General features: G+C 34.5%; 1 protein-coding gene across 1 annotated transcript in view; it reads right to left on the bottom strand.

Annotated features, from left to right (window-relative positions):
- Positions 1-24,834, bottom strand: part of LOC131876484 (uncharacterized) — a 43,843-nt gene extending 19,009 nt beyond the window's left edge. Inside the window, exon 1 of the mRNA XM_059221902.1 lies at positions 24,435-24,834. Coding sequence (XP_059077885.1) covers positions 24,435-24,834 — 400 coding nt within the window. The remainder of the gene's footprint in view (positions 1-24,434) is intronic.
- Between the last annotated feature and the right edge of the window lie 2,293 nt (positions 24,835-27,127).

Below are 27,127 nucleotides of genomic sequence, written 5' to 3'. Positions count from 1 at the left end.
ATAAAGCATTTTATTGTGATGGCTTTAAATTAAAGTACTTTCTCTTCTATCTGGTATTGGTGGAGCAGAGGTTGCATTGCATCGTCCTAGGATACATATTTCCGCAGATGCAACACAAGTTAAATGTATCCCAGGTCGATGCAAAGCAACCTCTGCTCTAGAGATCACCAAAAAATAGAGAAAGAACTTTAATTTAATGCCATCAGGATAAAATTCTTTAATCAAGACAGATAAAATTTGAGTTTGATTGTCATCATTTACTTTGCCAAATTCTTCACACGTAACTCCTGAATCAATTTCCTACTCACAAGAATTTTATTATGTCTCAAATATAGGGAAACAGAAGGCTTCAAATAGAAAACTTGAACATGCAACTAAATCCATTTCCTAACCAGAAGAACAAAATTAAGAAACGGTTTGATCATCTGAGAGATGTTGTAGACTTGCAACTCACCAGCTAAGTTTTTGTGGGTAAGAATTTTTTTTGTTTTGGTTATGGTTGTGGTGTTTATAGGGAGACATTCACAAATTTATATCTATTTTCACTATTTAATGGTTTATGGGTTTGTAATGGTAACTTAATGTCCTTTCATATTTTTGTATATATTCTTTATAATAGCCTATTATATTGATTTGTTCTATTATGCATAATGGTGTGGGTCAGACAACTTTGCCGTCAGTGCATGAAAGCATTGAACGAGTTCTACTTTTAAAAATTACATGAAACATTTTTAATTTATTTGATTCAGTGTTATTTGCAAAAAATGATTATCAATGATGTTTCCTTTCTCCAAGAATTGTCTAGGATCTTTCCATCAGATAATATGTAACATCGAATGACTAAATCTTTTCATTGCAAATACTTATTTTATTTAATTATTATCTGAGCATGAATTAAAATTTATATCTGTATGGAAGCAGAACATACAAGTTGAAGAGTCATATGCAAGAAAATTTCCTAAAAGAAAGCAAGCAGGCATTATCTTGAATGACATGGAAAGAAGCTCATCAACTGCTTAGAAGAGAGCAATTGGAGAATGGCAGAGGAAAGTGTTTAAGGGTGATAAATAGATAGATAGTATGCAATACAAACAAACAATGTTTGGAGTGTCTGATGTGACGTCTCTAATTTATGTCCAGAGGAACTAACTGGTTTTGGAGTTCTTGCAAAACCTATTGGGCCATGCTTGGGGGAAATCAATGTGTTCATGCAAGGAGCACCTTTTTTCTATTATGAGAATGATACTTTTGCACCGAGGGATATTTGGAAGTCAATATCCAAAAATTTCTATAGTGTGGAACCAGAGTTGGCAGACTCAAAGTAATTTTCAGCTTTCAGAAGACCAAGAGATTATGTACACAATCTCCCAATAGAAGGGCAATTTCAAGCATTACCTCTCCCCCCCATGACTATTCAGGAAGCACTTCCTCAGACAAAGGACTATTGGCCTCCATGGGATCAAAGAAAAAAATTGAAGCATAGACTCTAGATGATGTGGTGGTGTCCTTCGTGAAGAACTCTGCACTATAATTGAAAATTCACGAGGGAAACTGCAAGATAGTGAAGAGAAATACAATCTTGAAAAGTGGGAAGAATGGATCTTGGTTTGGGTGGGGCCAAGTCAGGTGGCTCCTCTAGAGGTTGACGAGATAGAAATCATATTAGGATTTGAAAAAGATCACACTCGTGGAACTTTGTGTACGAGTGATTGATTGTGGTGTTTGGATAATGCATTCCAAATATATACAGTTGCATGCCATCAGGATAAAAGTCTTTAATCAAGACATTACCCATTTGGAATGCAACTGTATCTATTTGGAATGCATTACCCAAACACTGCAATTGATCAATCGCACACGAAGTTCCACAAGTGTAATCTTTTTCAAATCCTAATATGATTTCTATCTCGTCAACCTCTAGAGGAGCCACCTGACTTGGCCCCACCCAAACCAAAATCCATTCTTCCCACTTTTCAAGATTCTATTTCTCTTCACTATCTTGCAGTTTCCCTCGTGAATTTTCAATTATAATGTAGAGTTCTTCATGAAGGACACCACCACATCGTCTAGAGTCTATGCTTTAATTTTTTTCTCTGATCCCATGGAGGCCAATAGTCCTTTGTTTGAGGAAGTGCTTCCTGAATAGTCATGGGGGGGAGAGGTAATTCTTGAAATCGCTCTTCTATTGGGAGATTGTGTACATAACCTCTTGGTCTTCTGAAAGCTGACAATTATACTTCGAGTCTACCAACTCTTGTTCCACACTATAGAAATTTTTGGATATTGACTTCCAAATATCCCTCGGTGCAAAAGTATCATTCTCATAATAGAAAAAAGATGCTCCTTGCATGAACACATTGATTTCCTCCAAGCGTGGCCCAATAGGTTTCACAGGAACTCCAAAACCAGTTAGTCCCTCTGAACATAAATTAGAGACGTCACATCAGACACTCCAGACATTGTTTGTTTGTATTGCATACTATCTATCTATTTATCACCCTTAAACACTTTCATCTGCCATTCTCCAATTTCTCTCTTCTAGGCAGCTGATGAGCTTGTTTCCATGCCATTCAAGATAATGCTTGCTTGCTTTCTTTTAGGAAATTTGCTTGCACATGACTCTTCAACTTGTATGTTTTGCTTCCATACAGATATAAATTTTAATTCATGCTCAAATAATAATTAAATTAAATAAGCATTTGTAAAGAAAAAATTTAGTCATTCGATGTTACATATTATTTGATGGAAAGATCCTAGACAATTCTTGGAGAAAGGAAACATCATTGATAATCATTTTTTGCAAATAACACTGAATCAAATAAATTAAAATGTTTAATGCAATTTTTAAAAATAGAACTCATTCAATGCTTTCATTCACCGATGGTAAATCCGTTTGACCCACATCATCTCTCTCCATTGGAATTCCGATGACAACTAATGGAACGTCTGACGAGGATGTTGTGCATCCGACGACACTCCTCTATCAAAATTTAATCCTTTGGAGTCAAAATTCCGACGATAGGCCGAGATCATGATGGTATTCTTTCGGGGTATGAGCATCCATGGTGGCCATTGGAAAGGTTGGAGGTGATGTCGGAATTGCGACGACCACAAGGATAGTCAGAACTTCTGACACAAAGTTTTCGATGACTTTTTTTGTCGGTAGTGCGATGAAATTTTGTCGGAATTCTGACGATTTGCCGTCAAAATTTTGACCTGAATGTACTAGTGCAAGTACCAAACTTTTCATCCTTATCATCCACCAGATGACTCAACAAATGTTGAGCATATGCATCAAGTGTGGTGGCATCCACCTCATACCCCATGGGCATGATCCAGATAGTTCTTGGCTCAACTGCTTCCACATGGCATTGGTCCTTATCACCATAAAGCAGATGGTTTTCTCATATTTCTCAACAATCTCCTTAGGGATCCTTTCCCTACTTTGCATTGTTGCTTGAAATGTTAAAATAGACCCATAAAACAAAATTCTACACAATAGTATCACCTAAACCCTACAATCCTTCCATGATTTGAATGACCACCAATTTATCATAAGCCCACCGAATCTTTCCAATACTAGGGATTTCATTTAGGAAATATAGTGCTAAGCATACAATCAAGGAACAAAATTTGAATACATATTTCTTGTCTTGTTTAATCTTCTTAAGATTTCTCAATAGCTCACTGAGAAGAACTACATAAATATCATACCTTTTGTCTTCCTTGAGCATCTCATAGGCTGCAAATATGGCAATACCGAACACACAATTATGCCCACTCGATTGATATACTTTATATCCAATCACCATTGAGGCAAATATAACATCGTGCTCTATGATACCACTGATAGTCATTGATTGGATACCATACTGAGATCCGATAGCCTTTGGCACTGTTGTATTCTAAAATTTCATCAATCTGGGGATCTCACCAATTGTATTTAAATAGGTAACTGCATGAATGGCTTGCTTGGTGATCTTGCGAGGCTAGTCCAACCACATGAACTCATCATGCATTTGGCTCAAAACATATCAGATCCATTCGGGTTCATCGAACATTGAGAAATGAATTAATTGGATGAAACCCTTGTCATGCAATGACTTGAATTCTGACTTCAAATTTCCCATATAATCCATCATATGCTTGGTATAAAGTGAGAGCATATCTGCATTCCCAAGCTCTTCAATGTTGCAGTAGATGTATGCCCTGATTTTTGGCAATTGAAACTCATTGGATTCATTTTGTTGTCATTGATTGCAACAAGATCTGTTGGAAGTCATAAACTGGCACTAGGAAGCATATACCGACAGATACCAGTTTTGGAGCATTTAGGGCTACACCGACACCGACACCACTAGCACCAGTATCAATACTTCTTTGGAAGCCGACATCAAGGAGGATTTACTTAAATCATTTTGTAATTATTATTTTCAAGGCTGACATTTTTGTAAATGTATTGTAAGCCGACATAAGGCATATCATTTGTATGGGTATATAGGTCAGTCTGCTACGTTATTTTGAAAACAAGGATATGAGTGATGTGATAGATGATATGTATGGACATAGGAGAATACAAAAGAATTGTATGATGCAAAATATATGTATGAAGATCATTTTGTATGTGAGTGTTATATCATGCAATGATCTGTAGCTACCTTGGAAAGCATTCTTAGAGGAGAAGAGATACCGGTAACAGTTTAGAGTTTATGAACCGGAACAAAGCAAAACCAGAACCAGAACTCTATTGGGCATAACAAATGCATTATTGAGTTTATTTTCAGTAACTTACTTTAGTAGAAAGCTTGTAGTCAGTGAGGCTCTTTAGTGATGAGCAGTATTCTCTAGGCAATGTGTCTTCCTGCAAGTGCAGGCCCCTATTATATGTAATATCTTTTCATATGGCCAGTGAACTGATATTGTGGGTCAGAAATCCCACTATGGTTTTTCCTCATTGAGGTTTTCCACGTATAAATCCTATGTGTTATGGTGTTCATTTATGTGGATGGTTTATTTTCTCCTTGTTATATGTTTGTTTGTTTACCGATTTATATATGCATGGTATAAAAGGATAAAAACTATTCATTCTAGCAGAACACTAATTCACCCCCCCTCTCAGTGTTCTTGGATCCCAACAATTGGTATCGGAGCTTGGTACCTCGGAAGAAGTTTAACAACTTGAGGAAGATCATGAAATTAGAATATTTGAACATGGCTATGGAGAAGCAACTTGAGATTGCTCTTGAGGATTATGATGCTGAAAGGATGAAGAACTTGAAATTGCAAGAAGAATTGAATTCTGCAAATGAATTCATTCTTATCCACTAAGAAAAGTTATCATCTACTCAAGCCAAAAGAATTTTTTTTTTGTAGAAATCAAACGATGAGGAGAAGAATGCTCTTAAGGAACAATGTCAGAAACTAAGTCAAGCAAACATGCTCATGAAGAATGAAATGCAATATCTGACTATGAGGTTATCTAAATATATTGAGGATAGAAAGAAGAAGGGAGATAATCTTTTTTATATCTCTGAAGAAAAAATTCAATGAATGTGGTAGATTGACTCATGAGAATACTTTGTTGAGAACTGATTTGGCACACTCCTAGAACAATGAACAAGAACTTGAAAGACAAGTAACTACTCTAAGAGATGATCTGACTACTGCAAGTGAGTATAAAAAAAAGTTTAGGATTAGTGCTGCACAGTTGGATGACTTACTGAAAAGACAAAGATAGATTGATGATTCGAGAGGACTTGGATTTGTACAAGGTGAAACCTCTGGTACTACAAGTGAAGATTAGACAACCGGTATGCAGAACTCGTCAGAATAGAGGAAACCGGTAACGAAATATAATTCTTATAAATTCAATGGTAGATGTTTAGTTTGCAATAAGTTTGGGCATATGGCTAAACAATATAGAAATAAGGAAAATCAAAACTACAATTTTGTTCCTGATCAATACACAAACTACAAGAAATATGGTCATAGATAAGAAGATTGTAGAATGAATGTTAAATGCCATGCATGTGGAAAGTTTGGACATTTTGCTAATCATTGTAGGTCAAGAAATGATAGCAGATACGTCAAAGCAATTTAGAAAAACAATGTTACATGTTATGCATGCAACAAAATAGGTCATATTGTTGCTAAGTATTGTAGAAGCAAGACTCAACTGGTTAATAATGATAAAGATAATGAGAAAGGAAAGCAGAAGGTAAATGAAATACAACAAGATCACACCAAGAGATGGGTTAGAAAATCTGAAGAACCAAGTGGAGATGGATCTACACTGGGTAACTCCACCGATAGAACAGAGTATTCCTCTACCAGTAGGAAATTCCACTGGTAAGTGAGGAAAAATCCTTAGGGGATGGCAAAGTCATTGCTAAATTTTGTATATTACCCCAGAAGAGATCTAAGAAGATCTGAAAATTATGTTCATCATCAATGAAGGTTCACCTGACAGATGACTATGAAGCCGACATCAGTAGGGTTGTTGGTGAAGTATTTATTATAGAAAATTAGGGTTTTATTCATTGATAAAAGGGGGTACATGAATTCATTTTCACTCACCGAGAATTCAAGCATTCAGAGCAATGTAAAGGCAAGTTAAGAGCAAGTAAAAACACTGTGAAAGGTTTTCAAGCAGTTATTTGAAACACTCAATCTTCCACCGGTACTCACCTTCAGGTATTTTTTGAAATGGCATCTGTATCTTCAGATCCTACTTTTATTGCAAATCCCACCATTTTTGAAGTCAAGGATAGGTTAAGGCCAGTATTTAAGGAGGTTCCCAAAATTGCTAAAAAGGAAGACTTTGCGGGAGCATTTTCTAGGGTTCCTGACGGCGTAATGTATGTTGAAGATGTGAGGGCATACATTCACTGCACCCTTGAGGATTTGGGCACAAAGGACATCAAAAGCATGTATCAATCCATGATACTAGGAGACTCCAGAACCATCAAATCAGAATACAAAGCAATTGAGGATCTAGGGTTAACCGGTATTCTGTACATACCAAAATTCAAAGATGAAGTTATCAGATAGGTTCTGAGCAGGGTTCACAACAAATTTATTTGGCTAAATAGGCCTTACATGATCACCAAGGAGGCTATTCAAGCTATCACCGACTTACCCAGTTTCAGACAAGAATCTGACAAGAAAATTTCCAACTCAGAGGTCGAGAAACTCACCAATGCTATACCTGATAGTAGATCAATGAGGATAAGCATAATCACCAACATAGATATAATGTTTGCAAGCATGATCATAGGTTACAAGGTAACTCAATCCAACCAATTTAATTATGTTGCTAGTTCATGTATTCATGTTGCATATCAGATGCTAAGGAACAATGTGAAATATGATTTATGTGAATGGATGAGGAGTGAGTTGATGTTAAACCTTGGCAAAATCAAAGGAATCAAGAAAGGCACTTTTAGATATGGAAACTTGATTGTTTGTTTAATTCTTTACTTCCTAAATGAACTACCCAGTCTAGGGAAGAAGCATTGGGCTCATGACATACGAGTAGGTATGCAGATCAAGGAATAAATCATCAGTCTTGGTACCGATAGAGATGAGAAACTTTGGGGGTATTTTAAGACTTTTCAAGAAAACATGAGGCAAAGGAAGAGAATTTAAAAGAACATTATGGAGAAGTATTCCACTGATATCTGTTTCATGGTAAAAACTGATGAAACTCTTATGGAAGCAGCTAAACCTAGGCAAATCTGGATTACCGAGCTTGGATATGAGGTGGATGATAGAATTTTTGAACTCTATGCAAAGATGTTGTTAGATGCCCCATTAGATGATAAGCCATAACATTTAGGTATAGCAGGAGAGAAGGCTCTTGAAGTGAAAACCAATTTTAACAGGAAGAGAAGAGAAAAGAAAATAGAAAAGATGTTAGCATATGTACAAGATGTGATTTATAAGATAGACACTCAACTGGGTTCCAAATCAAAACAGGTTGCTAAACCAGTAGAGGTTGGTACTGTAGAAGAAAAGAAGCTACAAGTTCACATTTCCCCTATCACTTCAAACTATGATTCTGAGGATAATGAACCTTTGGCTTTCAGAAGGGTACAAAGGAATAATGTGGTAAAACCACTGGTAGAGCAGAAGAAGGCAGAGCCTTGGAGGAGACTTGTTAGAAAGGCAACTAAGAATACTTGACCTCCACCACCAACAAGGAAGCCTATGCAAAAGAATAAACTGGTCACACCAGAAACTACAAATAAAAAGAATAAGGGTGATGATACTGGAACTGGTAAGACCACAATGAACTGTGCTGAGCTTATTGATGAAATTACAAAAGATGGAATATTGAAAAATATATCAAAGTATTATGAAGATTTAGAAGAGGCTATTTTATTATATATAGACATCTATAAGAAATCCTTAATTGAAATTTTGAAGGAGATACCTTTATCCTTGTATAATAAACTTGAATCTAGGAGACTTGACGTTGTCAAGAGAGATAGGGAGATCAAAGAAGTAACACTTTTGGAATTGTGTGGTGTTGTAAATATTGAGGAAATGAAAAGATGTATTGACACTGTAGATAGGACAGTCTTTAGTAGTAAATCTTGACAGATAAGCCTTATGATGGGGAGAGTAAATGAGGTGGTAAATGAGACAATTAAGGGATTGACCAAATTCTTTCAGAAAAACCTAGACTTTCTCACATCTCAAGAAAAATTTGCAAGGGCAACAACTTCCACCATTCCTGACAAGTCAAAAGGGAAAGGTATTTTTGGTAGTTCAACTCCAATTTTGACATAACCGACAGTAACTATAGATACTCAAACACAACCGACAGCTAAGGAGAGTGTATAGTCTCTACCGACACAAACCATTTTTGAGCAAGGCAATGTATAGGACACTGGAAATACTGTGGATAATACTCCACCGACAACAAATGACATTGCACCAAGTGGTGAAGCCACCGGTGTAATAGAAGTTGAGATGGATAAGGTAAAAGCCACCGAGTCCATAACGACAAGTAAAACTGATTCCCCGGCAAAAGTTTTGGCAATTGACACTTTTTCAAGTTGAGAAGAAATTAGTCCCTGAGTTGAGTCCAACTTAATTAATGATGATGGCTACTCAAAAATTACTGAAGGAAGGTACTGTAGATAAAAGATTAATTGATCAATCGGTCTCTGTGTTACATAGATTATTGCCTGACTGTCAGATTTAAGATGGAGCAAGCCCTTCCGGTAAGCTCAAGACTCTAACAGAGCATATCTCTAACAATTTTCAATCTTTGAGGTAGATTGCAGACTGACAGGCTTTGGATAATTTCACAGCAGCAAAAAGAACAACTTTTGATCAAATTATAGAAATAGAGTGTTGGTATTTTGGTATGGTTTTGTCATTGATGTCAACACCTATCAATACTTATCAACTCTGGCACTTTGGAGGATCAACAATGTTCACCGGCAAGCAAGTCACTTATGCACAGTCATCGGTATCTGGTACATTGGCAGGATATATTGTTCACTGGCACTTAGAATGATATGGAAAACATCTAGTTATGTCGAAGAGATCATTTAGACACTTTGTCTTGTAGATTTGTTCATTGACATATTCATATTTGCATATTTGTTGTTACTGGCAAATAGGTCTAGGCTATGCACCGACATGCTTATCTATTCTAGATCAGCATGACATGCTTTGGAGATGATTTTGTTGTTATTGTAAATGCATTAAGCCGACATGTTGAATCAGATATTGCATTGGTTATTGATTTACTTGTAATTGTTTTATTCTAATATCTTTTAGAGCCGACCTACTAAAATTGGTCTAAGGTTATGGTATATATGTAAGATCTTATTTGTAAGATCAATATGCAAAAGGGATAAGGAATTATAAGAAGGTATATGCGAGAATAAGCAGAGCTATACACGTAGACATCATTTGAAGGTGAAGCAAGGTATTTGTAAAGACAATCAGAACTACACTAGTATTGAATCCAGCATATGAAGATGCTATTTTGAGTAGTACATTCTTATTGGATTTAACCATCCAATTGTAGTTAGTGTGACTCCTATTTGTGTTTGAGCAGTGAGCTCTAGGTGCTTGACCTTTCTGCATGTGCAAACCCCATTTGTATACACATACTATCTACAGTAGTATCATCTAACTGTGGGTAAGGTTTCCCATCATGGTTTTTTCCCTTATAGGGTTTCCACGTACAAATATTGGTGTTATGTGTTGTGGATGACTTAATATTTTTGTTTCATGCATTAATCTTTACCAGTATTATAATTAACTGATAAAATTGTCTATCGGCATAAAAGACTGGTTTACTGGTATTAATCATTAAAGTTGGTAAAGTTGTTTTTGGTTTGAATTTGTTAGACAACTGATTCACCCCCCCCCCCCCCCCCCCTGAGTTGTCTCTGGGACCTAACAGTTCAAACCATATGACTAGTGACGAAAAGAAATTCATTAAAATTGAAGGCTAGAATGGTAGATCAGTATGGTTTGGAGACAATCCCTCCATCAAAATAAAGGGAAAAGGAACTCTAATAATTGATGGAAAACTAAAGGCACATGATGTATACTATGTGGAAGGCCTAAAGCATAATCTACTGACTGTGAGTCAGATGTGTGACAAAGATTATAAATTCACCTTTGACTCAACTGGTTGTCAAATAAAAAAAGACAGTACTAGTAAAGTTGTGGTAGAAGGAAAGAGAACAGATGGAAATGTTTATATTCTGAAGGAATTATATGAGTCCCAATGTATGTTAGGACAAGTAGATGAAAGTTGGCTGTGGCACAGAAGATTAGGCCACATAAATTTTGATAACTTAGTTGCAGTAAGTAAAAAGGGTTGTGTGAGGAATATTCCACCCATCATCAAGTCGGTAAACACATTTTGTGATGAACATGTAAAAGGTAAGAAACTAAAGTGAGTTTCAGGACAAAGGAGCACAACATCTCAAGACCACTTGAAATTGTGCATACAGATTTGTGTGGTCCAACTCGAACAAGAGTACTTGCCGGTGAAAGATACTTTATGTTCTTCATTGATGAATACTCAAGAATGACATGGGTCACCTTTCTGCAAGATAAATCACAAGCATTTGAAAGATTCAAGATCTTTCGGAAGATGGTGGAAATGGAAAGTGGGTACAAATTAAAATGCCTAAGATCAAACAGGGGTGGAGAAATCACATCAAATGAATTTGAAGATTATCGTGAAAAACATGGAATTAGAAGGCAATACTGTGCTCCTAGAACACCACAACAAGATGGTGTGGTAGAAAGAAAGAACATGATAGTCAAGGAGATGGCCAAAACCATGTTAAATGAGGCTAGTCTGTCGGACACATATTGGAAAGAAGTTGTTCACACTGCAACATATATTCTGAACCGGGTTCAATTAAGAACAAACAACAAAATGACACCTTATGGGCTATGGTATGAGCAGAAGCCATCAGTCAAATACTTCAAAGTATTTGGAAGCAAGTGCTTTATCAAGAAAGATATGGATGGTCTAGGAAATTTTGACTCTAGGAGTGATGAAGGAATCTTCCTTGGTTACTCATTTAACAACAAGGCCTACAAATGCTACAATAAAAGACTAAGAAGAGTTGTTGAGAGTGTGCATGTAAAAGTTGATGAAGACATGCACAAAGGATGTCAACCACAGATTAACTGGTATGATGACTCTGATGATGAACATGATGAAGTTCAGTCAGACACTGAACTAGAGGTAGTATCCAAGAAAGTCCCCAATTGGTATGTACAGCTAGACCACCAGAAAGAGAAAATTCTAGGAAGTAAGAGTGATGGTGTGCAGACTAGAAGAAGACTCACTCGAAATGTTGAACAAGTCAACCTATGCCTCATGACTGAAGTTGAACCCAAAACATTCAATGAGGCCAACAAAAGACAAGAGTGGATGAATTCCATGGAAGAAGAACTGCAACAAATTGAAAAGAACAACACTTGGGAATTAGTCCCTAGACTGGAAGACAAGAACATCATTGGCATAAAATGGGTATACAAGAATAAAATGAATGAAGAAGGTAGGATTATTAGGCATAAAGCTAGACTAGTGTGCAAAGGATACTCTCAAGTGGAGGGAATTGACTTTGAAGAAACGTTTGCACCGATAGCTAGATTAGAAGCAATTAGAATGTTTCTAGCCTTCTCTACCTACAAAGGTTATAAAGTGTACCAAATGGATGTAAAATCTGCCTTCCTAAATGGAAATTTGGAAGAAGTGTACATGGAGCAACTGGAAGGGTTTCTATTGCACGATGATGAGATATTTGTGTGTAGGTTGAAGAAGGCCTTGTATGGTCTAAAGCAAGCTCCTCGAGCCTGGTATTCAAGATGAGATCAATATCTAAAGGAGAAAGGATTCAAAAAGGGGAGTGAAGATAGCAATTTGTACATAAAGAAAGATGAGAACCACATGATCATTGTGGTTGTGTATGTAGATGACATTATCTTTGGAGGCAACAAGGACACTCTTTGCAAAGAATTTGCTGATCAAATGCAATCAAAATTTAAGATGTCAATGCTTTGTGAATTGCATACTTCCTTGGTTTGCAAATATTACAACAATATAAAGGAATCTTTATCTCACAAGTCAAGTATGCAAACGAGATGTTGAAGAAATTCCAACTGGAAGATTGTAAACCAATAAGTACCCCCATGGTGATTGACAACAAATTGAGCAAGAATGATGAATCATTGGTGGTGTATCAGACTCTGTACAGATCCATGATAGGCAGTCTACTATATCTAACTGCTTCAAGATCGGATATAGTTTAGGTAGTATGCATGGTAGCTAGATTCAAAGCTGCACCAAAGCAGTCACATATGAATGTTGTTGGCAAAAATTTTAGGTACCTACAAGGGGCGCTCAACTATGGTTTGTGGTATCCTAAAAAAGGATATTTTATCTTAAAAGCATACACTGATGCTGATTGGGCAGGTTGCATTGATGATCGAAAGAGAACAAGTGGTGGTGCATTCTTTCTAGACGACCGGTTGGTCTCATGGCATAGCAAGAAGTAGGACTCAGTCTCTCTATCTATTGATGAAGTTGAATACATTACTGCTGCTACATGCTGCTCTCAAGTTCTTTGGATGAGGCAGACTCTCAAAGATATACAGGTGGATATCACTGATTCTACTCTTATCTGGTGTGACAATTTAAGTGCAATCAACAGAGCAAAGAATCCAGTCATGCATTCCAAAATGAAGCACATTGCTAGCAAGTATCACTTTCTAAGAGACAAGGTTGAAGGACAAGAGTTAAGGATGGATTATGTTCCTACTGGTGAACAAGTAGGAGACATTTTCACCAAACCATTACCGGTAAGAACTTTTGAATACCTCATACACAAGTTGGGAGTTGTGTCATCTACCTAGGAAGTCTTTATGTGGCTCAGAGGGAGCTGAAAATGGTCAATGGAGGAGCTTCATATGGATCAAAGGAGGAGTGCATAGTATCCATTGTCATTGTATCAAAGGGGGAGAAATGTACCGGTATGAAGTGATTCGTGAGAAGTTGACATCAATGCCAAAGGGGGAGATTGTTGGCATTTTGACATTAAGTTGTCATTGATGTCAACCGACATGATGGATACTCACATAAGGGTGAGCATAAAGAGTGAAGATGTGCTACCGGTATAGTGTGCTTTACCGATTAACAAAAGAAGAAACCTCGACCGGAAAAGAGATGTACAAGTATGTGTTTGCTGGACTGACTATGTGTTGGCGGGCCATGTCTTGATCGATTGTGATGCAATGTGAAGTAGAGGGGGAAAATGTGTTGGGTTGGTGAAGCCTCATCGACAAGGTAGATGGAACATATAATCGCCATTAATGAAGGAGCCACAAATCATAGGATTATATCTGACCATTGTGGCTCGAGGAAGAAACAATGATAGAGGAAGATCAAGGAGTAGTTGGCGCCTAGATCAATGCAAAGGAAATCCGATTCGGGAAGACCTCGAAAAGGAAATAGCTGAAGCGTTTTATGTGTCAACGGATTTCTAGGCAGGAGATCTTATTCAAGATTGCTATTTTTAGCAAATATGCATTGGATAATGGAAACCATGTACAGATGCATCCTTAAAGGATAAGTGATCGATCCAAGATAGGCTAGATCGGATCTCATGAAGATTGTATCAAGAAGAGGAAACCCTAACCGCTCCAAAGTTTGAATTGCTTTCTGGTGGGAAATCACTGTATAAGAAATGAGAGCTCAAGATAGAATGTGTCGATGCTATGAAGAAGGTGAAGAGAAGAGAGAGTGAGAAAGGAGAAGGATTACCAACCATAGAAAGAGTTCTAAGAAAGTTGCAGTGTGTGTAAGCAAGCATACCTGGTGAGAGGATTCTACTAGCAGAACTATAGTCTTGCAGTTGAGCCTAACTGGCAAGGTGTGGTAGAGTAGGCAACATCCACATGTGACACAATGTGTTGAGAGACTGCGTGAGAGAGGGAGAGAAAGGAAACTAAGGCTGAGAATTAGAGACAAAAATATCACAACTGACAGTGTGAGATTCAGTGGAGGAGAAAACACTGTCAACCGACAAAGAGTTATTTGATCAAAGAGTTGCAGAATTCATTTGTAACATGAATCCTTATTTGTATTCAAATAGTATTTCAATATACATCACCAAGTTGAAGCTTGGTGCAGGGGTTGGTGTTCCTTGCGTTGGTTCCCTAAAAGTATAGGGGTTGGTGCTCCTTGGGTTGGTGCCTTAAATCTTTGTAAGTTAGTGTTTTACCTGTGAGGCTGGATTGGAGCAGTAGTCTCCAGTAGCTTTTCTCATGGAGGTTTTTTCCATATTGGGTTTTCCTCGTAAATCTAGTGTTGTGAGTTATTTTTGTGTGAATGATCTCCTTGGCCTTCCTTCTTGTTTTACCAACATGACTATTTAGTAGTTAAGTAAATAATTGATATTTTGAAATTAGATCAAAAAAAGAAAAAGCTTAGGAACCACTGATTCACCCCCCTCTTAGTGGTATTCTGTGTTCAACACAAGCTACCATGAAATCTTTTGAATATCATCTGCACAGCTAATCTCCATCATTTGTAACCATTCTCAACCAATTACAAATCTTTGAAAGGGAATTTGTAAAGATCTGCATAAAAATCTTCTGCCTAAGGCATTAGGCCTTAGTTGTCAGATGAGGTTCCTACAATGGAATCATGTGTGGAGCCATTCTGCACATTTAAATCTTCTTTCTTAACCCATATCTTCTTATGATAATCTACAAGATCTCTTCCACCTTAGCTTTGCCCTTTTAATCTGATTTGCTCTTGTCTACCGGAGCATTCTTTCTTACATTCTTGCTTCTGCAATATCTTGCAATATGACTAGGTTTGTTGCATGCATGACAAATAATATTTCTCTGCATAGGCTTGAAGTTCATCTGATTTGGTATCATCTTGCATTGGTTAGAAATATGGCCAAACATTGCACAAGCATAGCATCTCTTATTCTATAAATTGTTCATCACTATTTTGCACATGTTTGACTTATGGCCAAAATTGTTGCATATGAAACATTGACTGGTAAAGGTAGGACCATTGTTCATCATATTATTCATCATCTTATTATTCATCCTGTTGGAACCTTAACATTTTCAAATTTTAGAGTTCCAAGTTCACACTTGAAAGCAATTTTCTCCATTCGAGTGTGTGTATTACCTATGATCAACTCTCAGGAACCTATGATGTGAGGTATGTATGTGCTTCATAAATTTAGATCTCTCCAGGTGCACCCTCTCAAACCCTAATTCTTCCATTCAAAAGTAAGATGCCTTTGCATTTCTGTTTACATGCAAGTATTATTATGTCTATTATATTATTATTTTATATATCTTGTAAAATAAATCCAAATGCAATTTACTATGTGCAATGTTAAATTTTTCTCAAAATCATGTTATCTAGACATTGAGCGGTTTTCTCCTACAAAGACATTACACTGATTGAATTCCATCACAGTATTTTTATTTTTTTTACAATCAATCTTAATTATATTAATTGGAGAGTGTTTAAGTTTAAAAATATTATTTTTTATCCTCCAATTAATATTATAGCATTTAAATTATTTGTGTTATGAACCTATATGATGTTTTAAAAACTAACACAAACTTTGAGCTCATGTGATGTGCAGGAAATAAAAGATTTTGTGTTTGATCAAATGAAATGATCAAACACTATGTACTCGGTTGAAGAAAATAAAGAGTTTATTTTCAAAAGCAATATATAAATACTATAATTTACATATATATTTAAATCATTTAAATAAATGATTTAAGGGCACATTATGAAGAGCACACTTTGAATCTTTTAAATACAAGATTTAAAGTATTTTAAGGGAGGTAAAATGTTTTTTTATCTCATAAGGTAAAGTAATTATGATTTTTTTCTCCAAAGGAATTATTATAGGGACTTCTTGATCTTGAAATTTTATTTATTTTAGGTGATTTCCATTTTATAGATCATTTTTGAAAATCTTTGAAATATTAGGAGAATTTTATGAGAGTTTTATTGCATTAAAAATAACTTTGCCCTAAAGGTTGAGTTTTGGTAAAATACATTTCTTAGAGTAAATTATTTTTAATAATGGTTTTATGATTCTAGATAAATAAGTAAGTCATTGGGGATCGGCATAATTAAAAACGTGCTACCTGGATAGAGTAAGCTACCCCGATGAAATATTTGGAGGTAATATTATTATGTTCATTTTGCCATCAGGTGAGTGTATTTCAAATAGTTTATTTATTAAGGGTGAAAATGATTTTATTTTTTATTAAATAGCATTTTTTACTCTTGAAAATTTTAAAAGTAAATATTCTTAAATGTTATTTACTAATTTTTGAGAAGGATTTCTTCAAGTGATTTTTATTATTAAAGTTTATTTAAAGAAGAAAAATCCCTTCATTACTAAAATAAAATGTTTGGGAATATTTCACATTATATTTTTGCCCTAAATTTAAAAGTGTTATATTATAAAGAAACGATACATAGATCTCTTTTAAGGCAGATTTATTGTTTTTAAATATTTTGTCTTAGGGATTATATTATTAAAGATTCTATTTTTGATGTATCCCTAATATAAATATTTTTATTTATCAATAAACTAACTTTGTCATTTTTTGTGCAGGATATTACACATGGGAAAAATTAAATTTCTAGGCACATTAAGGAGCATGGTGTATTCCTTATCCAAGATTAATATTTTAATATTCTATTTTGAGATGTAATGTTCTTTATTATTTGAGGTGTTTTGAAAGTAAATTTAATATATTTCGATGAATAGTATTCTTTACTTTGCCTTTTGAGAAATTTCAAATAAATATATTTTGTCAAAAGAGAGAAATACATTATATTTGAAAATGTTTTAAATGCATCTTGAAAATCATTGAAAGCATTTTATTACCAAAATGGATATTATATTGTATTCTTATAAATATTTTCACCCCTAAAAACACTTAATTGAATACATGTTAGGGTAAATATTTATAATGTATGTGAGGAATCAAAGTGTGATTATTATTTTGTTAAAAGAGAAAATGTATCTTATTTTCTTTTTACCCAAGATAAAATGATGAGTAGCATTTATTAAAATGGATTTTGGTGTTATGAGGAAATCTATTCATATGCTATTTACCCTAAGTCAATATATTTAAAATGTTCTTTAGGGTAAACTATTTATATCCTATGAATAAGAGTTTGATTGAGTTTATAAATAATATTTTCTAACTTAATTGAAAGTGAGATATATTTAATGTTCAAACCAAGGGATTTGATTGGTTTATCTTTTGTGTAGGAGATTTTGGGAAGATAATGAATATTTAAAGATTTACGGAGGAACTTCATCAAGGAAGAAAATAAAGGAACATTATTAAAGCATTTCTTTAGTTTGATTTTAGGGTTATTACTTGTAATTATTTTTCAAACCAAAGGGTGTGTCCTTTGGGAATGTAATTGTCTGTAACTCCCTCTTGTGTATGAAAGGGTGTGTCCTTTCATATATGCCTTTTCATGGACATACTTAGAGGGAGTAATTTTGTTTGGGATAGGAGAGATTTTGATAGAACATCATGCTATTGTAAGGACTGAAAGTCATTTGTATTAGGGAATTCTATAGGAAGAAGAAGTATCATTTTGTGCAAGAAAATTGAAATGAAGTCTCTCCAAGTTTAGCCTTTGTGTGCTATCATTTCTCAGAGATTAATATACAACATTTGTTGTTTCTACTTCAAATATAGTGTATACTTCTGTGTTGATGAAATATTCTTTGTCCTCTTGATAAATCTGTTTAAGGATTTTCTATAATGTGAATCACATGCTGTTACATTAAATGTGAGATTGGGTTCTTATTGTTTATGTGATACATACTGAACCTTTATAGTGATGATTAACATTGTCTCCTGAGTTGATAAAGTTATTTGTCCACAAAGTATCATATATATTCTTGGATAGAGGTACTGGTCTGTTATTCATTCTCTGAGATTTTGATTTGATACGGATAAGGTCCTTGAGAGAGAAACATTCTTCTAAAGCCTTTTGAACTAATCTATTGTATATTTCTTATATTTCCTAAAAGCATTTTATTTCCAAAATACAACAATCTTTATACACAATTATGTTTACATTCACTTTTTAATTTCAAAAGCATTCAAATAAAAGCACTCAATAGTAGCAGGAAATTATTGCCATTCTTGCAAAGAGCTATCTTGGCAAAGTTTAAATCCACTTTAAATAACTCTTGTTGTGCTTGAGAGGGGGAGGTATACCCACCTAGGTTCAGTGGAGCCTAAAGTGCAGAGGGATTTAGTCTTTGACTATCCCTATTCGTTGGTCGAGGTTGATTGGATTACTTGAGGATTTGGCAAGTCTTTTGGTTTTCCAATCTGTGGTTTTGGGAACCAATAGATTGGTGACTCTGCTGGGGCCTTGTGATAAGATGTATTTAAAATTTCTGGTGGTTTCATTTCAGACTCTGTTGGAGGAAAGAGCCCAGAAGATTAGTAAAAGATATTGTTCCTCTTAGGAGGTGGCGACTCTATTCTACTAAATAAGGTTTTATTTTTAGTTGGTGACTCTATTCGGGGAAGAGACCCAAAGGGAGATGAAAATTCCTCTTTGATGGTTATAGGAAATCTATTACAAGATGTTTCAGAATTGGTTAAGAAATTTGTTATTTCTAAAGCACAACGAGCCATTGGACCTTAGAAGATTTTCATATAATTTTGATGATTTGTTTTTACATCTTGCACAAGTTGTACCAAGGTTCTCTAGTGAGCATAATGAATCAATAAGGTCCTATTTAGAAACATTCTATTCATTTATAGAATACCATGACATTGATGATGAAGGGAAAGTAATGATATTATTGCCCAAACATTGGAAGATAGGGCAAGGGAAGAATATGACTCACTGCCTGCACATAGCATTTCATCCTGGAGAGAATTAGAGAAATGGTTCTCACATGAGTTTTATATCACAGATGTTGAAGGAGATGACAGTTGTTATGAGCAGGATGAGGAACAGATATTCAATGAAAAAAAAGAATCGTATGTTTCCCCTTGGGAGGCATTCTTTGATTTAGAAAGGTATAAGGATGAATCTATAACACAATTGTTCATTAGGATGTTCAACATTTATAAACAAATACCTTTAGATATGAGGCCTTCATTTTCAGGAAAAATGCATGAGTTAGGGATTCATCATGATCCTTATGTAAAACTTTTTCTCAAAGTTTTAGAAGAAGATCTTGACGTTGTTCCGATATCACATGAGGAGGACAATATGGATTTAAGTAGAGAAGAATCCATTTGTGTGAGTGAATGCAAAGGGGAGGAAGAACCATTTCTTAGTATAGAAGAAATTTCTTATCTGTTAGAAAAAGAATATGCAAAATATATTTAGACAAATGGTCCAATTTTTTTTCAAATAAAACAAACTAATGGATTAGGGCACATCCAGGGTGTGTTGGATAAAGTAAAATATGATTCCCAGAGAGATAATATATCAGAGGAAAAAATCAACGAGGATAATGATTGTGAAATATGTTTGCATATAGTTGGTACATAGGAAGGCATTTCAGCAAATGAAGACATTATTCAAGGTGATGATAACTCTCAGGAAAATTTCCATAAAGGTATGCATTATAATTTGTCAAATGATCTTATGTGTAATAAATCAGAAGAAAGTTTTCAAGTTAATATGCATACATGTTCTGTGATTTCAAGTCCATTATTTGAAGAAAATGTGGAAAATATACCCCTGAAGGATGAAATATTTTCACATGATATTTGTGAAAATAATTTATGTTTAGAAACCCTATCTAAAAAAAAATGAGAAAAGCACTTTGAACAATGACCTAAAATTTTCAAAAATACCATATGATAAAATTATGGAAGGTAAAAAAATGATAGGTAGGGATGAGATTCTCTTGCAAAGCATTCTTGAAAATGATGTATGCCCAAAGTTGATATACAATAAGGACATGGTATCAATTAGGAAAATACAATATGATACAAAAGAAAATAATTATGGAAGTTTGATGGGGTTAAATATTTCAAGAAGAAATACAGAAAAAGATTTTTACTTCAAGGAACATTGCACCATCAGAAAGTGAATTTGGAGAAAGGGATTTTCAAATTTGTGATGTTTGGGAAGTTTACACCTAGATGAATATTCCATATGGTAAAGATGATTTTAAATTTTCAAAAGAGAAGGGTGGCAGTAAAAAATTAGGGTTTTCAAATAAACATTGGATAAATGTTTTTGAGACTTTAAATCCAGAAGCCAAATATGATCAAGGGTACAGTGATCAAGTAATATTCATGAAACACATTTGTGAGAAGTGTGATAAAATAGGGAAGAGGATTATAAATGTTGAAGGAAGTAAGGGTAATATATTCAGAAAGTTCATATGGTTACGGAACTAGAGTCAAGTGTTTGACAGAGGAAAAAAGTAATATCAATTTTTGGGGGGCTAGGGGCCACCCAAGTGTAATTCAGATAATGATCTACATAAGGGGTGATATTTGATGGTCTTCTTCTCTAGAGATAGCTGGGATCTCACTATGCCCACAAGAAGCATACGTCTCCAGAAAGAGCCACTATTGGAACCTTAAAATTTTCAAATTTTAGAGTTCCAAGTTCACACTTGAAAGCAATTTTCTCCATTCAAGTGTGTGTATTACCTATGATCAACTCTCAGGAACCTATGATGCAAGGTATGTATGTGCTCCAAGTGCGCCCTCTCAAACCCTAATTCTTTCATTCAAAAGTAAGATGCCTTTGCATTTCTGTTTACATGCAAGTATTATTATGTCAAATTTTAGTATTATATTATTATTTTATATATCTTGTAAAATAAATCCAAATGCAATTTACTATGTGCAATGTTAATTTTTTCTCAAAATCATGTTATCTAGACATTGAGCGGTTTTCTCCTATAGGGACATTACACTGATTGAATTCCATCACAGTATTTTTATTTTTTTTACAATCAGTCTTAATTATATTAATTGGAGAGTGTTTAAGTTTAAAAATATTATTTTTATCCTCCAATTAATATTATAGCATTTAAATTATTTGTGTTATGAAACTATATGATGTTTTAAAAACTAACACAAACTTTGAGCTCGTCTGATGTGCATGAAATAAAAGTTTTTGTGTTTGATCAAATGAAATGATCAAACACTATGTAGTCAGTTGAAGGAAATAAAGAGTTTATTTTCAAAAGCAATGTATAAATACTCTAATTTACACATATATATTTAAATCATTCAAATAAATGATTTAAGGGATTTAAGGGCACATTATGAAGAGCATACTTTGAATCTTTCAAATAAAAGATTTTAAGTATTTTAAGGGAGGTAAAAGTTTTTATCTCATAAGGTAAAGTAATTATGATTTTTTCTCCAAAGGCATTATTATAGGGACTTCTTGATCTTGAAATTTTATTTATTTTAGGTGATTTCCATTTTATAGATCATTCGTGAAAATCTCCTAAATATTAGGATAATTTTGTGAGGGTTTTATTGCAATAAAAATAGCTTTACCCTAAAGGTTGAGTTTTGGTAAAATACATTTCTTAGGGTAGATTATTTTTATAAATGGTTTTATGATTCTAGAAAAATAAGTAAGTCATTGGGGATCGTGCTACCCCGATAGAGTAAGCTACCCCAATGAAAGATTTGGAGGTAATATTATTATTTTTATTTTGCCATGAGTGAGTGTATTTTAAATAGTTTATTTATTAAGGGTGAAAATGATTTTGTTTTTTATCAAATATCATTTTTTACTCTTGAAAATTTTAAAAGTAAATATTCTTAAATGTTATTTACTAAATTTTGAGAAGGATTTCTTAAAGTGATTTTTATTATCAAAGTTTATTTAAAGAAAAAAAATCACTTCATTATTAAAATAAAATGTTTGGGAATATTTCACATTATATTTTTGCCATAAATTTAAAAGTGTTATATTATAAATATATTGTTTTTAAATATTTTGCCTTAGGGATTACATTATTAAAGATTCTATTTTTCATGTATCCCTAATGTAAATATTTTTATTTATCAATAAACTAACTTTGTTATTTTTTGTGCAGGATGTTACACATGGGAAAAATTAAATTTCTAGGCACATTAAGGAGCAGGGAGTATTCCTTATCCAAGAATAATATTCTATTTTGAGATGTAATGTTCTTTATTATTTGAGGTGTTTTGAAAGTAAATTTACTATATTTAGATGAATAGTATTCTTTACTTTGCCTTTTGAGAAATTTCAAATAAATATATTTTGTCAAAAGAGAGAAATACATTATATTTGCAAATGTTTTAAATGCATATTGAAAATCATTGAAAGCATTTTATTACCAAAGTGGATATTATATTGTATTCTTATAAATATTTTTACCCCTAAAAACACTTAATTGAATACATGTTAGGGTAAATATTTATTATGTATGCGAGGAATCAAAGTGATTATTATTTTGTTAAAAGAGAAAATGTATCTTATTTTCTTTTTACCCAAGATAAAATGACGAGTAGCATTTATTAAAATGGATTTTGGTGTTGTGAGGAAATCTATTCATATGTTATTTACCCTAAGTCAATATATTTAAAATGTTCTTTAGGGTAAATTATTTATATCCTATGAATAAGAGTTTGATTGATTTTGCAAATAATATTTTCTAACTTAATTGAAGGTGAGATATATTTAATGTTCAAACCAAGGGATTTGATTGGTTTATCTTATGTGCAGGAGATTTTGGGAAGATAATGAATATTTAAAGATTTACAGAGGAACTTCATCAAGGAAGAAAATAAAGGAACATTATTAAAGCATTTATTTAGTTTGAATTTAGGGTTATTACTTGTAATTATTTTTCAAATTAAAGGGTGTGTCCTTTGTGAATGCAACTATCTATAACTCCCTCTTGTGTATGAAAGGGTTTATCCTTTCATATATGCCTTTTCATGGACATACTGAGAGGGAGTAATTTTGTTTGGGATAGGAGAGATTTTGATAGAACATCATGCTATTGTAAGGACTGAAAGTCATTTGTATTAGGGAATTCTATAGGAAGAAGAAGTATCATTTTGTGCAAGAAAATTGTAATGAAGTATCTCCAAGTGTAGCTTTTGTGTGCTCTTAGTTCTCAAAGATTAATATACTACGTTTTCTATTTCTACTTCAAATATAGTGTATACTTCTGTGTTGATGAAATATTCTTTGTCGTCTTGATAAATCTGTTTAAAGATTTTCTATAATGTGAATCACATGTTGTTACATTAAATATGAGGTTGGGTTCTTATTGTTTATGTGACACATACTGAACCTTTATAGTGATGATTAACATTGTCTCCTGAGTTGATAAAGTTATTTGTCCACAAAGTATCATATATATTCCTGGATAGAGGCACTGGTCTATTATTCATTCTCTGAGATTCTGATTTGATACACATAAGGTCCTTGAGAGAGAAACATTCTTCTAAAGCCTTTTGAACTAATCTATTGTATATTTCTTGTATGTCCTAAAAGTATTTTATTTCCAAAATACAATAATCTTTATACACAATTTTCTTTACATTCAATTTTCAATTTCAAAGCATTCAAATAAAAGCACTCAATATACGCAGGAAATTATTGCCATTCTTGCAAAGAGTTATCTGAGAAAATTTTAAATCCACTTTAAATAACTCTTGTTGTGCTTGAGAGGGGGAGGTATACCCACCTAGGTTCAGTGGAGCCTAAAGTGCAGAGGGATTTAGTCTTTGACTATACCTGTTCATTGGCCAAGGCTGACTGGATTACTTGAGGATTTGGCAAGTCTTTTGGTTTTCCAATCTGTGGTTTTGGGAACCAACACTCTCTCTAGGGTTTCTTCTTCTCCTCAAAACACCTTTACCCTTAGCAGATGAATGAGAGGGCTTTGATTCAATCGGAGGTGTCTTCACTGGAATAGGAGAAGACCCTATCACCTTTGCTTTGATTGGAGCTAGTGCAATCTTTTGTTTCTTTTCCTTTTCTTCTGCATCTCTAGCAGTTCTTGTAGCTCTAACTTTCTCTCTTGGGTGACCTTCCTCAACAAGGATATCTTCCACTATATTAGCCACCTTCCTTTTCCTTTTCGGTTCAATGAACTTGTTATTCAATTCCATTGATTTTTCTTTGCAATTTTTGACCCTTTCTTCTTTGGAGTCTACCGAACCGTTCAATAGGTTTTGTGCATAGGCATCTAAAGTTCCTGCATCAACCTCATAGCCAATAGACATAATCCACACTGTCCAGGGCTCAACTGCCTCCATGAGACATTAATCTTTATTCACCATAAAATAGATTGTCCCCTCATATTTCTTGACAGTTTCCTTGGGGATTTCGACCCTCTTCTTCATCTTGTCCTAAAAAAGTCTTGAAGAATGCCCACAATGCAACATTTTGATTATCCCTATTCCCAAGATTATCAAGACCCTTCTTTATTTGTTGGGCCACTGGTCTATCAAAAGACCACTCCACTCTACCACTTCCAGGAATCTGATTCAAGAAGTAAAGTGCCAAAAAGATAACCAAGGAACCAAATTTGAAGACATTCTTTTATCTTGCTTAATTTTTTTCAAATTTATCATCAATTCCTCTAGCAGAACACTACACAGATCATAATGAGCATCTTCTTTAACCATCTGACAGGCTGCATGGATGGTTGTGTCAGATATTTAATTTAGTCAGTTAGACTGATATACCTTATAACCAATGACCATCATAGCAAACTTGACATCATTATCCTTGATTGTGTTGATCTTCATCGAATTCCCATCAAATTCTACACCGATTAACTTGTTGACCATAAGATTTGTGACCTTCTGAAGCCTTGGCTTCTCACTAGTTTGATTCAAACAAGTTACCACCCTAATTGCCTTTGGAGTGATCTTATAGGGTTGGTCAAGACATATAAACTTTGCATGAATTCTGCTCAACACATATCTCACCCATTCATTTTCATCGAATGATGGAAAGTTCATGAACTAGGTGAAACCCTTTCTCTACAACTACACAAGCTCTGACTATTGTCGGTTTTGAGGAATTGATTATGTGTTGCATTGATGTTTTGTCATTGATTTCAGCACTAGCTACTTTGGTTTCTTTACCGGTATCCTTCTGGTCTTGGTAAGATGTTTGGTTTCTGGTTGGTTTGGATCCGGCATGATCTGGTATGCTTCGGTATGATTTGATTATGGAATTGGCTTATTCATGCTACCCAGGTTCATGTTCACTCATTTGGTTTTGGTTTGGTGATCGAATGCTATCTTGTTTTTCTAGCAAGCTTGGTTTGTGGTTATGGCGAGGGTTTCACTGGTAGAGCTTTGATGAAGATCTTTGATGATATGCATAAGTGGTGTTGGTCTGGCTTCTAGTGGAGATTCAGGATGCTGACGGTGATAATGTTCGAGACTTGGTGGATTGGGATCATTTCTTTAGCGTGTGTGGACCTAAATTGGGTCCCGGTGTATCTAGGCTATGGACTGACATAATGTAATGTGTGGATGGGACCTCTCGATGTGTTTCCGGGATGTCTTATGGGTTGGATATTATTTTTTTGGTCTTAGGCCAACATGTTTTGTAATTATGTAACTGGTTTATTGTCTGGTGGCCAACTTGATTGTTTATGGTCAAGGGTTTGTATATATATGATGTAAGATCTCATTGTAAAATATATCATAGGAAAGGGATATGCATATGTAATGAGTGACTAATGTAATAATCATTTAGGAAGAGGATTTGGTCGATCATTGGTGATCGAGTTGGGTTTATGTAAGAGGATTTAGTCCTCTAGTATTGATCTTAGCCAAAACTATATTCAGGCATAGGAGATGCTATCTTTATAGTTCATTCATTTCTCTGGATTGTAGTTTGGATTTCTAAGTAGTTAGCAAGAATCCTTTTGTGATGAGCAGTGTACTCTAGATTGTCGACCTTCCTACAAGTGTAGGCCCCTCAATTTTAATTCACATACTTACTGCAGAAGTATTATCTAACTGTGCGTAGGCTTCCCACGGTGGTTTTTCCCTTTATCGGGTTTTCCATGTACAAATATTGGTGTCATGTGGATGGTATTTATTCTTTGATTATTGCTTATGCATAATTGGTTTATCTGCTATTTCGGTAATTGATTTACGCATTCCGGTATTAATGTTTTGGGTTCTAGTATTAAAGTTTTAATTGCTTAAGGTTTTGGTAATCTGTGACAACTGATTCACCCCCCCTCCCAATTGTCTTCTGGTTATTTGAACTATCTAACAATTGGTATCAGAGCTCTGGTCCTCTCTGTAGAAGCTTAACCACTTGAGGAAGATCCTATGGTGACTAATAGTTCAAGTTCATCTGGAGCTATCTTTCAAAGAGATATTCCTAGGCTTGATGGAACAAATGACAGAGTATGGAAGATTCAGATTGAGACTCATCTGAGATGTCTTGACAAGGAGATTTGGGAGATCACAGAGAATGGTGTTACACCTTAAAATCCGGCATCTGGCAACCCTCATTTGGAAAACTTGGATAAGGAGCTTGAGAATAATTGTAGAGAAAGAGAAGCCCTCTTGTGTG

Source organism: Cryptomeria japonica, chromosome 6, assembly GCF_030272615.1.
Source record: "Cryptomeria japonica chromosome 6, Sugi_1.0, whole genome shotgun sequence".
NCBI classification, from domain to species: Eukaryota; Viridiplantae; Streptophyta; class Pinopsida; order Cupressales; family Cupressaceae; genus Cryptomeria; species Cryptomeria japonica.
This window is presented reverse-complemented; position numbering and strand designations above follow the sequence as displayed.